Source organism: Heterocephalus glaber, unplaced genomic scaffold (assembly GCF_053883595.1).
Source record: "Heterocephalus glaber isolate CG9 unplaced genomic scaffold, H.glaber_assembly_v1.0 deba00001608, whole genome shotgun sequence".
Classification (NCBI taxonomy): domain Eukaryota; kingdom Metazoa; phylum Chordata; class Mammalia; order Rodentia; family Bathyergidae; genus Heterocephalus; species Heterocephalus glaber.
The window spans coordinates 37,225,245-37,240,120 of record NW_028258379.1 but is presented as its reverse complement, the minus strand read 5'-3'; the positions used below and the strand labels follow the sequence as shown (position 1 = coordinate 37,240,120).

General features: G+C 53.1%; 1 protein-coding gene across 1 annotated transcript in view; it reads right to left on the bottom strand.

The window, feature by feature from the left end:
* Cyp46a1 (cytochrome P450 family 46 subfamily A member 1) overlaps window positions 1-14,876 on the bottom strand; it is a 24,983-nt gene extending 10,107 nt beyond the window's left edge. The window contains exons 1-5 of the mRNA XM_004836974.4: window positions 14,643-14,876; window positions 8,981-9,061; window positions 8,455-8,536; window positions 2,469-2,542; window positions 2,047-2,133 (exon numbers count right to left, since the gene is read on the bottom strand). Coding sequence (XP_004837031.1) covers window positions 2,047-2,133; window positions 2,469-2,542; window positions 8,455-8,536; window positions 8,981-9,061; window positions 14,643-14,761 — 443 coding nt within the window. The 5' untranslated portion in view covers window positions 14,762-14,876. The remainder of the gene's footprint in view (window positions 1-2,046; window positions 2,134-2,468; window positions 2,543-8,454; window positions 8,537-8,980; window positions 9,062-14,642) is intronic.

Sequence of the window (14,876 nt, the reverse complement as noted above, 5' to 3'; positions counted from 1 at the left end):
CAGGGACAGGGACCCCTGCCTTCGAGACCTGTGGCCTCTCGGGGGAGGCGCTAGGATTGGCAGGAAGATGGAGTCCCCAGAGAAGCACATGGAGGCCACAGGAATGGCAGGAAGGAGAGCAGCGATGTCAGGAAGAGCACAGCCCTCCACAGAGGCGCGGGCAAGGAGACTGTGCCAAGGGCAGACGGGTGAGGGGAGCCGCCGAAGGCTTCTGGCAGGGGTGGCATGGCCTGCGTTCTAGCAAGATCTCTCTTGGGCAGGAGAAGGAGGCACGGGAGGAGGGAGGCAGCAAGGAGCTGTGGACGTCCAGGACAGGGCACGCTGGCAGCGGGAGGCCTGCAGGTTGTACCCGCGCAGTTACGGCGGCTCCAGCAGGGCCAATGGACAGCACACACTACTGTGCAACCCCATGGACACGCACAGCCTGACCCACGTCAGCACAGACCAGAGGGCAGTCTACAAAGCTGGCCAGCTGTCTGCAGGAGCATTCAGGGAGAGGCCAAGAAAAGACTGAGAGCCGGGCATGGTGGTGCACACCTGTAACTCCAGCACTCGGGAGGCTGAGGCAGGAGGATCACTGTGAGTTCCAGGCCCATCTGGCCTACATAGGAGACCACGTCTCAAAAAGCCAAACAAACAAAAAGACAAAAGAAAAGACTGAGAACTGCCCTAGAAGGAGGAGGCTAAAAAGACAATGCAGTGTAACCTGTGCCCCTGAGCTCAACCTTGGACAAGGAAAAGTAAGTATTTTGGCACAATTGACAAAATTTAAAAGCGGATTAGGTGACAATTTTAGATTGATTTTTTTCCTCATTTTGATAATGGAACTGTAATTATGTAGTAGTGCCCTTAGGAAATGTATAGGAAGTATTTAATAGTTGAGAGTACAGTGTCTCTAACTTATTCTCAAATAGTTTTATACATACACTATATAAAATTATATAAATATATATATACAAATCAGAGACAAAGGAGAGAGGTATTTATATATACCCATAAAGAATAAACTATAAAGCAATAATTATTTTAACAGTAAACCATAAGTGAAATCTAAAAAAAAGATATACAGAAATTGCTTATACTCATATGGCAAATTTTCTATAAATTTGAAATTTTATTGAAGTAAAGGATGATCTTCCTCAAAATATTAAATAGAGTTACCATGTTACACAGGTATGTAGCCAAAAGAAATGAAAACACGTCTACAAAAAAAACTCATGTAGAAATGTTTACATCAGCCTTATTTACAATAGCCAAAAAGTTGAAACAACCCCAATGATCATTAACTGAAGAATAAAAAAAATGATGTGTGGTATCCATACAATGGAATATTATTCAGCAATCAAAAGGAACGAAATACTGATTTTGATGGGCTATGAAAGGAATGAGCCATGGAAATATTATTCTAAGTTAAAGAAGCCTGACCCTAAGGACCATGGATTGCATGATTGCATTTGTAGGAAATGTCTAGAATACGAACACTCAGAGACAGAAAGTAAATTCATGGCTGTCAGGGGATGGGACACTGGGGAGTGGCTAGTTTTGGGGTGATGAAAATGTCCTAAAATATTGGGACGGTGGCTTCCCAAGTTCACAGGTAGACTAGAAGCCATTGGATTGTACATTTCAAATGAGTGAATTATTTGGAATGTGAATTATATTGCAATAAAAGAGACTGATACTGGGACTGGGGGCACATGCCCATAACCCCGGCAGTCCAAGAGGCTGAGGCAGGAGGATCACAAGTTCCAGCCCAGTTTGGACAAGCTTAGACACGTAGCAAGCCCCGCTTCAAATTTAAAAATTTAAAAAGGGCTGGGAATGTAGCTCAGTGCGTGCAGTTCTCAGCGAGCAGGGAGCCCCCACCTCTGGCCAGCGTGGTCATTCACCCGCGACTCCCAGGGGCACAGGGGCTGCCTGTCTCGCTCCCTTCTGACCACTGATGCCCTCTGCCCCGTGTCCATCCCGCCGAGCGAGGTCCCCTTGGGTCCCCTGAGTCCCCACGCTGCAGCCAAGCCGCCCCAGCCGGGTCTCCACCCCGCTCACCTCCGGCTGAAAGCCGGGTCCATGACTTTCCGCTGCTTGTGCCACCGTTCGTAGTCGCATTCGGACACCAAGCCCTGGCCAAACAGCCTGCGGGAGACAGAGAGGTCATGAGAGACAGGAGGTAGGGAACTGGGGTCCCCGTGGGGGTGACAGGCCCTGCCATGGGGAGTGTCACATTAGGGCGGTGGCACCACCATAAAAACAGACGTACACAGCCCTGAACCACCGTGGGCTGCCCTGCAGGCGTGTGCAGCTTCAGGGTCCATTAACAGCAGCTAAGTGAGAGGTAGGGTGGTCTGTGCCCCAAACTCAGCAGCCCCACTCCGCTGCCCCCCAGGGGCGGGAGCAGGAGAGCGCTGAGGTCAACAGCAGGGTCACCCCGCAAGGTCGCCCGTCCCATGCTGCCCCCTCCCAGGCCTCACCTCTCCCCGAACACGGTCTGGAGGGCACGGTACATCTTGGAGTCCTTGTTGTACTTGGTTGACATCAGGAACTTCTGGACATCCCCAAAAGACAACATGAGCTCAGGGGCCCACGAGAGTCCGCGCAGGACACCCGCAAAAGGCGCCTCGGAGCTGCTGCACCCGGGCCTGAAGGCGACACATGTTGGGGGGGCGGGGGCAGGAGGCCGGAGTTCAAGCCGGGCCTCCCTTCGGGGATGAGGAAAAGGGGCCCGGACCCAGATGATTTGCTGATGGCTCCACAGCTCCAGGGCTGTTGGGACACAGGAGAGACCCACGTGGGCCCCGCGTTCTGAGTCCCGGAAGCTGCAGAGGTCAACAGAGACTTCAGGAATCGGCTCCCCTGCGCCCCACTTGCTAACTGTGCTCCCTGGTGAGTCAGGCTCCTCCCCACCCTTCGAGGTCCTTGTCTGACCAGCGGGGACAAGGAGAGTGTCGGCCTGCCCGGCTGTGGTGACGGTTGAATTCGTTCTTCCTGAAGAGCCTGGCACACAGCAGGTGCTCAGTAAATGCCACGTGCATGGCGCCTTGCATGAGCTCATGCAGTACCCAGGCGACCCTGACACACGCGGGCTATCCTTATGCATGCAGGAAAAAGATTTTGACTGGTCCCAAGCTGGTCACACTTGTGAGGACACAGGATTCTGATGGGGAAGGGGAGGAGCCTGTGGTGCAGGCCGAGGGACACTGGGGCCCGTGGGATGCTGCACTTGGTCCTGGGACCCCGGGAGGCAGTCAGAGGACTCCTCTGCCACAAGCCAGGGCTGCCTGCTTCGGTGAGTTTCGCTCCTGGTGTCTGACATTGGCTTTTCAGCCGACTTTGCATCACTAGCGCCATCTGAGCTGTCCCCAGACACTGTCATTTGCAAGCCAGTCCCACCAGGAGCAAGGCCACAGCAGCCAGAGGCCACCTCCAGCTCCCAAGCCATCTGAGCCCTATGCAGCCTGTCCTAACTGAATGAAAGAGCAGTGTCCCCGGGGCCTGCCATCCTGGGGCTGGGATGCTGTGGAGCTTTGGGATGAAGGACACACTGGGGACCAGCAGCTCTTGCCCCCTCTCTGGTCACCCACACTGACGCCTCTCTTCCACCCACCCACAGGGCCGTCCTGGCCAAGGACTTCCCCCCTGCCATCCACAGCCGGAAAATGGGGCAAGACACCATTTTTGGACAAGCAGTGGAGAACTGTGAACCAAAAGGAGGAGAAATTTTTTAAAAAGGCACAGAGTGTGACCAAGGTTAGCCCAGTTTTCCACCTAGAGGCAATTCCAGGACAGGGTCTCGCACAGAGAGACCCAGATACAGCCCAGCGGCATGGCTAGTTGAACACAGAGATTGGAGCTCAGGCCGGCGAGGGAGGCTGGGGCTGTGCGGAGAAAAGGGGTTCCTGCAGCAGGGGCTGAGTGCTCATCGGTGCACACCTTGGGGTGGCACCATCGGCAGAGCAAGAGGACTTTGAGGGAGAGGAAAATTACTGGGCAACTACAGGCTGAACACTTCTCACATCACACTAGGCCAAGACCTGCTCACATTCCCACGGGGCAGAGGACACAGTCTTCAGGTACAAAGCCCCCGGCAGAGGCCCCTGCAGGCCACTCCTTAGTGGGGACAAACTAGCGCTGCAATAAAGTCTCCTCTAGACCCACCCGGGAAGAGTCTGGGAGCAAACGTGGGAAGGGTCACACTGCTCTGCTGGCCACTTCACCACTCTTAAGATGAAGGCCAAAGCTCTTTAAAGGAATACAACAAAACAATTTATTTTTAACTTTTGAGATGGGGTCCTCACTACATTGCCCAGGCTGGCCTTGAACTCCTGGGCTCAACTGACCTCCCACCCTGCCCTCCCGAGTAGCTGGGACCATAGATGCTCAATACCACACCCAGCCCTTAAAGCAATTTAATGTCCAATAGTGTAAACTTTCCAATGCCCAGTATCCAACAACAAGAACAAAATCACTAGCTGGGCTAAAATGGAAAATCTGACTTATAATTAGGCTTAGAAATAATAAATATGATAGACTTGGAGTACAAATTTTCATATACCTGCTACAAATGTTATAAATGTGTTCAAGGAACCCACATACCTAAGAAGTTCCAAGACTCACAAATAAAATTAACAGAAAGAGAAGCACCCTGAGGCAGAGCATAATTCAACTGCTGAAACCAGTGATAAAGAGGAAATCATAAGAGTGGAGAGAAATGGAACAGTATAATGTTGTTGTTTGAAGGTAGATTAAAGATGATATTATAGACCATAGGACAAAGGGAGTGGAATGGAGGGAGGGGGAGAGAGAGGCAGAGACAGAGACAGCGAAATGGGAGCTAATAAGCCAGCAGGAGGGAGGTAAAACAGAAGGCTAAACAATACTTAATCCAAAAGACAGTAAGAAGCCAGCAGTGGTGGCACAGGCCTCTAATCCCATGACTCTAGCAGGCTGAGGCAAGAGGGTGGCAAGTTCAAGTCCTACCTGGGCTACTTAGCAACTTAGTGAGATCCTGCAACAAATTGCAAAAATGAGCTGGGGATGTAGCTCAATGGGAAGGCCCTAGGTTCAATGCCCAGCGAGTGAAGAAGGAGGAGGAGGAGAGGAAGAAGAAGGGAGAGGGGGAGAGAGAAGGGGAAGAGAAAGAGAGGGAGAGAGAAGAAAGGAGAACAAGAAACAAATAACAGATAGGACATGGTACAGTTAAGTCCCCAACTTATGAATGAGTTCCATTCTGGGAGAACTCTAAGTAGTGACTCTTATATAGTACACCTGTGAAAGTTCACAACTCAAATATTCATAAGTCAAGGACTCACTGTAGATTTAGACCCACCTGTAAAATAACCACATTAAATGTAAATGACTGCCTAAGCAGAGACTGAAAGGCAGAGACTCTCAGACTGCTTAAAACAGCAAGACCCAACTATATGCTATCTATAAGAAACCTACCTTAAATATAAAAACACAGGAAGGCTAGAAGTAAAATGATAAAGCTGGGGTGGCTGTATTAAAGGAGAGAAAATGTACTTTGGGGCAAAGAATGTCACAAAAAATGAAGAGGGACGTTCCTGAGGACAAAAGTGTGGATTAGTCACAGAGACCCAGCAATCCCAAGTGAAAGAGACCCTAACAACAGAACTCCAAACTACAGGACATATACAATAGACAGAAGCCAAAGTAGGAACAGACAGACCCATGACTTTGGTTGTAGAGGCCAGCACTGCACACCTAGTAATTGCTAGAATAAGTAGAAAAAAATTAGTAAGGATTTAGAGATTTGAATAACATTACTGATCAAAGTGACCTAACCAACAAATTCTCTAAAATTATAGTTATAGTTAAGGGTTTATGAACATCAAAATGGGCCATTCCCTCTACCATAAAGCTTCAATTAATTTAAAAGGATTAGAGTCATGATAAGTATTTTCTTTGATTTAAATTTGAAATCAGAATTAAATTTGAAACAGAATTAAATTTGAAATCAATAACAAAGATCTCTAGGCTATTTAATCATATTTAGAAATTGAAAAACATTTATCTAGGGCCTGGGATTTAGCTCAGTGGTTTTGCCACCTGCTGCGCAAGCGCAAGGACCTGAGTTCGATCCCCGGTACCAAAAAAAAAAAAAAAATAGCACAAGAACAAATTAAACCCAAAGTAAACAGAGGAAGAAATTATAAAAGGCAGGAATAAAGTATAAAAGAGGCAAACAATGGACAAAACGAATAAAACCAAAAGCTCAATCTTGAAAAAAATGAATAAAAACATATAAACAACTCACTAGAGTGACTAAGAAATAAAAGACTTTGGGTGTAGTCGAGTATAACTGCAATCTCAGCTATTGAAGAGACTGAGGCAGGAAGGATGAGGCCAGCCTGGGTGAATTACTGAGACTGTGTCTCAAAATAAAATAAAATAAGGGTTGGTACGTAGCTCAGTGGTAGAGCAGACGCTTAGCATGCTCAAGATCCTGGCTTTAATCCCTAGCAAAGAAAGAAAGAGAAAGAGAGAGGGGGAGGGAGGAGGGAGAGAGGGAGGGAAGAAAGGAAGGAAGGAAGGAAGGAAGGAAGGAAGGAAGGAAATAACTGTTCTCAGAAATGGACAAGAGAACATCACTACAGATCCTATAGACATTAAAGAGATAAGTAAATATTGGGCTGTGGATTTAGCTCAGTGGTGCCACACCTGTCTGTAAAGCACAGGTCCTGAGTTCAATTCCCAGTACCAGAAAAAAACAAATTGAAGGTGTAACTTAAAAAATAAACAGAACTTCTCTCAAAGAAAAGTTCAGGCCCACATGGCCTCCCTGGTGAATTCTATCAAAAATTAAAGAAAGAAAGAACACTATTCCTACACAAATTCTTTTTTTTTTTTTTTTGGTACCGGGGATCGAACTCGGGACCTTGTGTACTTGAGAGTCAGGTGCCGGAACCACTGAGCTAAATCCCCGGCCACCTACACAAATTCTTACAGAAAGCAGAAGAAGAAGCCACATGTCCCAACCTATCTTATGAGGTCCAAATTAACCCAATACCAAAACCTGACAAAGGGGCTGGGGGTGGCTCAGTGGTAGAGTGGCTTAGTCTGTGCAAGGCCCTGGGTTCTAACCCTACCACCCTCCAAAATTATAATGCTGGGTGTAGTGGCACACACCTGTAATCCCAGCACTTGGGAGGCTGAGGCAGGAAGATTGCCGTGAGTTCAAGGCCAGCCTGGGCTACATGGTGAGACCCTACCTCAAAAAACAAAACAAAAATAACTATAATAACACCTGACAAGGCATCGCAAGGAAAAAAATAAAGGACACAAACCCTTACCAAACTATCAGCCAAGTGAATCCAGCAGTATATAGAAAGGTGACAGTAAGCGTTCAGAAGAGCAAGTTTGGTTTAACACTGGACTATCAGCGTGACCCACCACATTAATACGTATCTCTAGCTCCCTTTCTCATTAAGCGTCATGAGAGTCTTTGAGCGTGTGCTCTGGTAGCATGCTTCAAAGCTCGGTGTCTGTGAAATTGAACTTTCCTAAAGAATGATTCGTGACATTGTGTTGGTGACACACAAGCTGTTTGGGCTCTGTCCTGAGGTGCACCCGGCGTTGCACTCTGGGGCATGGGATGAAGTTGTCTTCTCCCCTCTTGGTGTTGCCAGCACGCCACCCCCGCTGTGGCAGTGACGGCTCCAGGGCTCCCATACACCACTGGGCTTCCATCCTCAGAGCCCCTATAAGAGGGCCTCCTGCCCTCTCACAGGTGAGGAAGCTGAGGCCCAGCAGGATGGCATGACTCATCCAGCCACACAGCCAGTCGGTGACAGAGTCTGGACTGGAGCTGGCTTCTGCCCACCCCAGAGCGGATGGGAGGCGCCCCTCCTGGGGACCCAGGCGGCACACCTTCTGGATCAACGCCCCCTGCCTCGGCTTCCTCATCCCTGAATGGGGACTAACAAGGGCCCCCATGCTTCCAAAGGTTAGTTAACAGTAGTGGAGCTCTTAGCAAAGTACACGCTTGTAGTGAGCACTGTTTAAGCATCTTAAGGGACTTTGTGCCAGGCGTGGTGGCGCACGCCTATTAGCCCAGCACTCAGGAGGCTGAGGCAGGAGGATCAGCAAGGCCAGCCTGGGCTACACAATGGGACTCTGCCTCCAAAAAGAGATACTTTGTGTAATAAACACCCCTGTATTTAATTCTCAGAACCGGAAGAGCCATTCCGTCTCACAGATGGTGGGGCTCAGCCCAAGGCAGGTAAAATAACTAAATGCATGTGAGCAGTGGGCTGCCCAAGCAGGGACAGCAAAGTTCCACCCCACTCCCCACATCAAATGCCCCTGCTGGGAGGAGAGAAAGATGGTGCCCCCTTCTGCACCCCTGGGAGATGGGCCCGATGTGCCTGGCTCTGGAACACTCCTCACAGTCCCGGGAACCAAAGGAGGGGCCTCAAGTGGAAACCGCGAGGCTCCTACCTTGACAGACTCCGGGCTCGTGACGATGACGGAGGTTTTGTGGAAGACATTGACGCGCACCACAGGCCCGTACTTCTTAGCCCTGGAAACCGAGGTTGATGGGAAGGGTGTCAGTGATGGAGAGCAGCACCTGTCAGCCCGGCCGAAGGAGGACCCGGGCAACGAGAGGACCAAGCTCTGAGCCACACCCTCCCCAGCCTCTGATCGCCCCGAGTATCCTGGGATTGAAACAATATCAGTCCTTGGAAGTGTGTTGAAAAGTGTAAACTGCCACCCTAAACTACAACTTCAATTTAGGGACCCCCTTTGCCCAGTTTACAGACTGGGAAACTGAGGCTCAGAGAGCTTCCGACAGCTGCTCTGGGGTCCCTTGGTTGGTGAGTCAGGTCGTGGCTTCCGCCCGCCCCTTCTGCCTCTCCACTCTGGGCAGGGACCAGGCTGGGGTGTGACACACAGGCTGGGTGCTGGATTGGGTGGGTGAGCTCCGTGGGCCCAGGGAGGGGACAAGTGACAAGGTGGAACCTACCACTCCAAAAACACATCCTGGAGCACTCGGCCACAGGCCTCATCCTTCTTCCAAAAGTAGGGGAGGTGTCCTAGAAGGAAACTGGAAGAAACAGCAAACCTGAGGCTCCCGGCAGCCACCAGGTGAGCACCCTGCCCCACAGGGCCACACTGGCCGGGTCACAGACAGGACTGCAGCACAGGGGCTAGAGGCACTGGCCTGGGGTCACTGGGCGGCAATGCAGATCGCATGCAGGACCCAGGTCTGCCTGGCACCACAGCCTCCTGGGAGAGGAGACACCGTCCCCCGTCCCTGGGACCGGAGGTCTGAGTGGCCACAGGAAACACCAGTGATGTCGTGTAGAACCCCCTGAGCTCCGTGGCACAGGTCATGACCCGGATTTGGGCTGGAGCAGCTGCAGAGGTGCTATCGTCAGCCCCAACTGCTGCCAATGCTGCCTCACCAGGGGACAGCTTTGTCAGCAGGTGTGATCGCCAGGCTCTCAGCAGGCCCCTGGGGGGCACCCTGAAGCACCTTCCAAGGTGCCCGTGACTTCCTGTCTCCTCTAGGGTGTTATTCCAACCGTGCTCAGCACAGCATCCTGAATGCTGACAACGAAACTGCAGTGGGAGCTTTCTGGGTCACAGCAATCAGATTCTCCCGGGGAGAGGTGGGGAGTGAAAAAGTAAGCAAGCAAATAAATACAATGCCAGAGAGAAAAACAAACAGAGTGCTGGCAGAAGTGCAGGGACAGTCATTTGGTACACAGGGGACATCCCTCAAAGAAAGCAACCTATGAGCCGAGACTTGTCGGCAGGGTGGGCTCTGGGGGAGGAGCACTGCAGGCTATGGGAACAGCACATGCAAAAGCCCTAAGGTAGCCTGTGCTCAGACAGTGAGCAGGCCCCGTGTGGGTACCAAGGCTGGGTGCAGGATCATGGAGGGCACTGGGGGCTGCTGTCCAGACTTCTGCTTTGACTTCTGGGAGGTGGGCATTGCCGAAGGGTTTTGAGCACAGCAGGAAGGGATGTGCTGCTGGCTTGGGCAAGGGGCACAGAGGTGTCAAGGACAACTGTGGGGCTTGGGCCCTGGCGGCCATGCACTGCAATCACAAGGACCCAAGAGGAGCTGGTTGGGCAGAGGACGCCGCTGTGTCCAGCTGTGCAGTTCTGCCAGGCTCTGGCTCTGCCCAAAGGGGACACAGGCCGGAAGTTCCAGAAGCAGCCGGCACCCACGGCCCAGCTCCCTCGCCTGTGCTGGGGAAGCTCTGTGCATGTGCTCTACGCTGGCCCCCAAGGCTGCCAGGACAACCATGCCTCGGTTTCCCCAAAGGTAACTTCCTCTTCTGGCTTTCTTACTTTCTTTGTCCACCCATTCCCACCCTCGTGCACCCCTAAACTTCTTACACCTCATTTCTTTCTCAGGATTGACTTTGAGAGGAAGAGCCAGGCACAAGCAGATGAAACCAGGCACTGGAGTTTGGACCCGGTGGGTCTGCAGATGCCATGCAGCAACAGGAAGTCAGGGTGTAGGGGAAGTGAGCTTTGAGTCCTCTGCAGACAGGTGGCCTTGGTAATGCGGTGGAGGGCGAGGCCACAGGGATGGGGAGACAGACCAGCACAGGCAGAAAAGGACAGGTCAGGCAGCCAAGGAGCAGGCCTGCAGGGGCTGCTGGAGAAGGAAGCCAGGCGGAAGCAAGACCCAGACTCAGCTCTGCCAGCCGAGAGATGAAGGTGAGGCCAGAAGTTGGGTTTGGCCACGTGGAGGTCACTGGGGACCTGCAGTGGAGCAGGCTCAATGGAGAGGCAGGAGTCGACCTGGAGGGGAGTGGGTTCAAGAGAGAGTGGAGAAGGGGCCGGGGATGTAGCTCAGTGGTTCTGGTGCCTGCCTCGCAAGCGCAAGGACCCGAGTTTGATCCCCGGTACCAAAAAAAAAAAAAGAGAGAGAGAGAGGGGACAAGAGGACTGGAGGCCCAGGGACAGGGGCTGCGGGGGCTGCCGGAGGGCAAGAAGGGGGGAGAAGGCCCAAGAGACAGGAAAGGAACCCCTGCAGCGTTCTATAAAAATGGGAGAGATGCAGAAAAGAAGGTGGATTGAGGGCACACGTGGGGCTGGGGAAGACGGGCAGGCAAGGTCGCCAAGGCCCCAGCACCTTCCTGCAAGAGCAGCAGAAGGCAGTGTGGCACAGCGTGGTGGGGGAGCTCTCCCCGGGCGCTCCCTCGCTCAGGGAAGGAGGAGGCAAGGATAAAAACTGAGCAGGTGATGGACAGGAGAGGAGGGCACGGAAGAGAAGGCGGGAAGACATGACGAGCCCTGGCCATCATGCTCAGAATTAGCTGGCACACACAGTGTCGGTCCCCACAGCTACGCATCTGAGTGAGGCTGGACCTGGCTCCTCCCCTAGGCCTGGCTGACCCCAAAGCCTCCACCCTGACTGCTGGGGTCCACGGCCACCTGGGAAGGAGGATGAAGGCCACTGCCAGGAAGCAGGGGACAGGGGTGGGGTCGGATGGGATGGGGGCCTCCACTGCCAGGCAAGAAAGGGAACTAAGAACCATTCCTTCCGGTTCCTGCAGGGGGCTCTAGTGAGAAGATGGGGGTGCTAGAAATAAGCAGGTAAGGCTGGGTGGAACTTGTAGCTCAGCACTGGGCACAGACAGAGCCCACTTGTTAGGTCTGGGAAACAGACTGGACATGGCAGGGAGGACAGTCCAGGGAGGGAGGGCAGAGCAGAGATTTGGCCTGCCTGGCACTCCAGCACACTCCTCTTCCCTAATGCTGCGCTGGGCCAGCCTGGAACCCAGAGTGTCCTACGGGAAGAGAAAGTCTTGGGCAGTGACCACAGCAGAAGGCACCTGGAGGGTCCACTGCAAGGCCACCCAGCGGGAGAAGGCGCCTGCACAATGGCTGAAGCCTGGGCCACCCATTAGCAGTAAGAATAAGGGTGAGGGCTACACTGCACAGGCCAGGGACTGGATCCCCCAGCCAACAGAGCCTGCAGTGTCCCCACCCAGGGCTGGAACCAGCCTGGTCCTTGCTGAGAGGCCCCATCCTGGGCAACCTGGCGAGTTGGAGAGGGAGGAGGACCAGCACTGTCCAGGAGTCAAAGGCAAAAAAATTATTCCAAGATGAACAAAAACGAGGAGAGCTATTTCCTAGTCAAGCTAACCCCCAGTGCACGGACCAGGACAGCAGAGACTGCTGAGGAATTTCAGAGCGGTGTCAGAGAAACGAAGACACAAGGAGGGTTTATGTGAGGCACAAATGTGGGGTCTCGGGCAGCAGGAGGTTTTAATAAGAACAGAGGGAAGGGACACTCAAGGAGGGGGTCCTGGAGGAGGCCTCCTGCAGAACACAGAGGCTGAAACACCAAGGGACAAACACCACAGGGACTCAATACTCAGCTCTCTTGTCAGCCTCAGGGTTGCTAATCATGGTTTGAACATCCAAGCTGTTAATGCCAAAGCAGCCGCTTTGTGCTAGAAGAGGTTCCAGCACTTTCCTTTGGTTCGGCTTGATATTTGACCACCAACCAAGTTTTAATCCAAAGTCTTTTTACATATTCATTGCTCAGTCCACCTCCCTAGAATACAGAGCCCAACTGTGATTATAATCAGCCTCCTCCCACTCCTCCACCCACTCCCACAAACCAGGAGGTCACAGGCAGACTCTGTGGAATAGAAATGGGGAGATTTCAGCTATGGGAAGGGAAATACGGACACACACTACTGCACGGACAAGCCCTGAAGGTATTATGCTAAGTGAAAGGAGCCAGACACAAATGGCTAGATAAGGTGTGATTCCATTTCTACAAGATGTCCAGAGGACAGGAGGCAGGCCCAGTGATGGGACGGGGATGAGTTCTCAAGCTCTGGGGTGTGGGATGAGCAGAGGTGGCCAGTGGGTCTGAGTTTCCTCTTAGAATGATGGAAACCTTCTGGAATTTGCAGTCATGGTTGTATAACTTAGTGACTCTACAAAAACCCATGGAATTGGACACGTTAAAAGGTAAATTTTCCAGAATGCAAGTTATACTTCAACTTTTTAGAAAAGATGTAGGGAGGGCTGGGGACTAAGCTCAGTGGTTCTGGTGCCTGCCAAGCAAGCACCAAGTCCCGAGTTTGAGCCCTGGTACCAAAAAAAAGAACAACAGAAAAGATGTAGGGAAAGGGGATTGATGTGGTTTCTGTCTTTTTCAGACACAGACCTGACTGAATCTCCAATCCTGGAAGCAACTGGGTTTATGAGTAGGCCAAGGAAGGATGAGACTCATAAGAAAAGCACTGAAACCAGGGAGGGTGAGCATGTCCCTGGTGGAGCCCCTGGGAAATTTCCACCATGCAGCCCCAAGTCAGGGTGCTTTGGATGTCTGCTTTGGGTGCATGGCCCTGTCGCTGCAGTGCTAGAGGTCAAGGATACAGCACTGGACGAGACAGACACAGGGCCCATGGGAGAGACAGACACTTAACAAAAGGTTGCACAAATAATTACCCAATTACCATCATGCCGTGAAGGAAAACTAACTCGCTGACTTAGAGGCTTATACAACTAATATAATGTATCCAGGGCCCGAGCAGGGGGACTGGAAGGGCCACCTAGGCACAGAGCCAAGCAGGGTTTCTAAGCAAGGTACAAGGAGTCCTGGGCTGACCCCAAGGCGGGCGAGGTCCCAGGGAGAACTGTTGCCTTCCAGAGCACTCCCCATGGGATCATCATTGACCCCCCAACAGAAATCCCAGCATCTAATGTCAGCACATCTGGCTTGGGCTGGAAATGGACACCTTCCAGAATGTTCATGACTGAGGTTTTACAAAGCGTGTCTAACACATCATTTATTCACTCGTTCAACAGATATTTATTGAGTAGCTGCAACATGCCAGGCGCTGGGGGTACATGAGCCAATGACACAGTGTCCCTGCCCTCCGGGGCTCACATTCTAAAGCAGAGGACACAGTCCACAGGTGGGCAGAGGGTGACTTCAGGGTGACTGCCCCAGAGAAGCATGGGGCTGGGAGGCTGGGGAAGCCCTTTGAACGTGAGCAGAGGATGAAGCCTCCATTCCTGGGGTTGAGAAAGGCTGCCCAGGGGTGGAGGGGCAGAGGAAGGAGGGGGATCCTACAGGTCCACCTGGGCCCTGAGACTCAGCAGGGGCCTTGCTGGCCCTGCCGTGGACTTAATTTGGAACTGGGTTTCCCAGCTCCAAAGTGACAGGAAGCCCTCGCTCGGGGACCCGGAGGCCACATCTACTCTAAGCCGGAAGGGGCTCTGGATGGGGGCCAAACACGGACTAGGAGTACTGAGGCGACACATGGGACATCCCGGGACAGACACGCGACAGACCCACGGGAATGTGACGCAGCAATGCGCGCTGTACTCTGACAGGCTGGTCCTGTCCGCGTCCCGAAGTTAAGAACACCCGCGCCGAGTCAGGTTGACCCGGGTAGGAATCCGGGCTCCCCGACCGCGTGACCTTGGCCGGCGACTCCGCTCCGCGCCTCAGTCTCCCGGTCTGAACGATGGGGTGACAATCGCGCCTACCTGACAGGCTGTCGCTGTCGTCGCGGCTGCGGGGCCCAGCCCGGCAGCTGCGGCCGGCGGCGGTGAGTAATCGCTGCTAAGAATAATGAGCGCCCCCGCCCGGCCCGGCCCGGCGCCCCGCCGGCCCCCGCCCCGCCCCCGCTCACCTGGGCCGCGGCGGCCCGGGGATGTGCTCGTAGCGGCTGCGAGCGCGGTGCACGAAGGTGCAGCAGAGGCCGAAGGCGAGCAGGACGGCGCTGCCGAGCAGCAGCAGCCCGGGGCTCATGGCTCCGGGCCGGGCCAGGCCGGGGGCAGCGCCGGGAGCCGAGGGGGCGGGAGGCCGCGAGCCGACTCCGCTGTCAGCGCCGAGCGCCGCCTGGGCCCCAGGCCCCGCGCAGCCC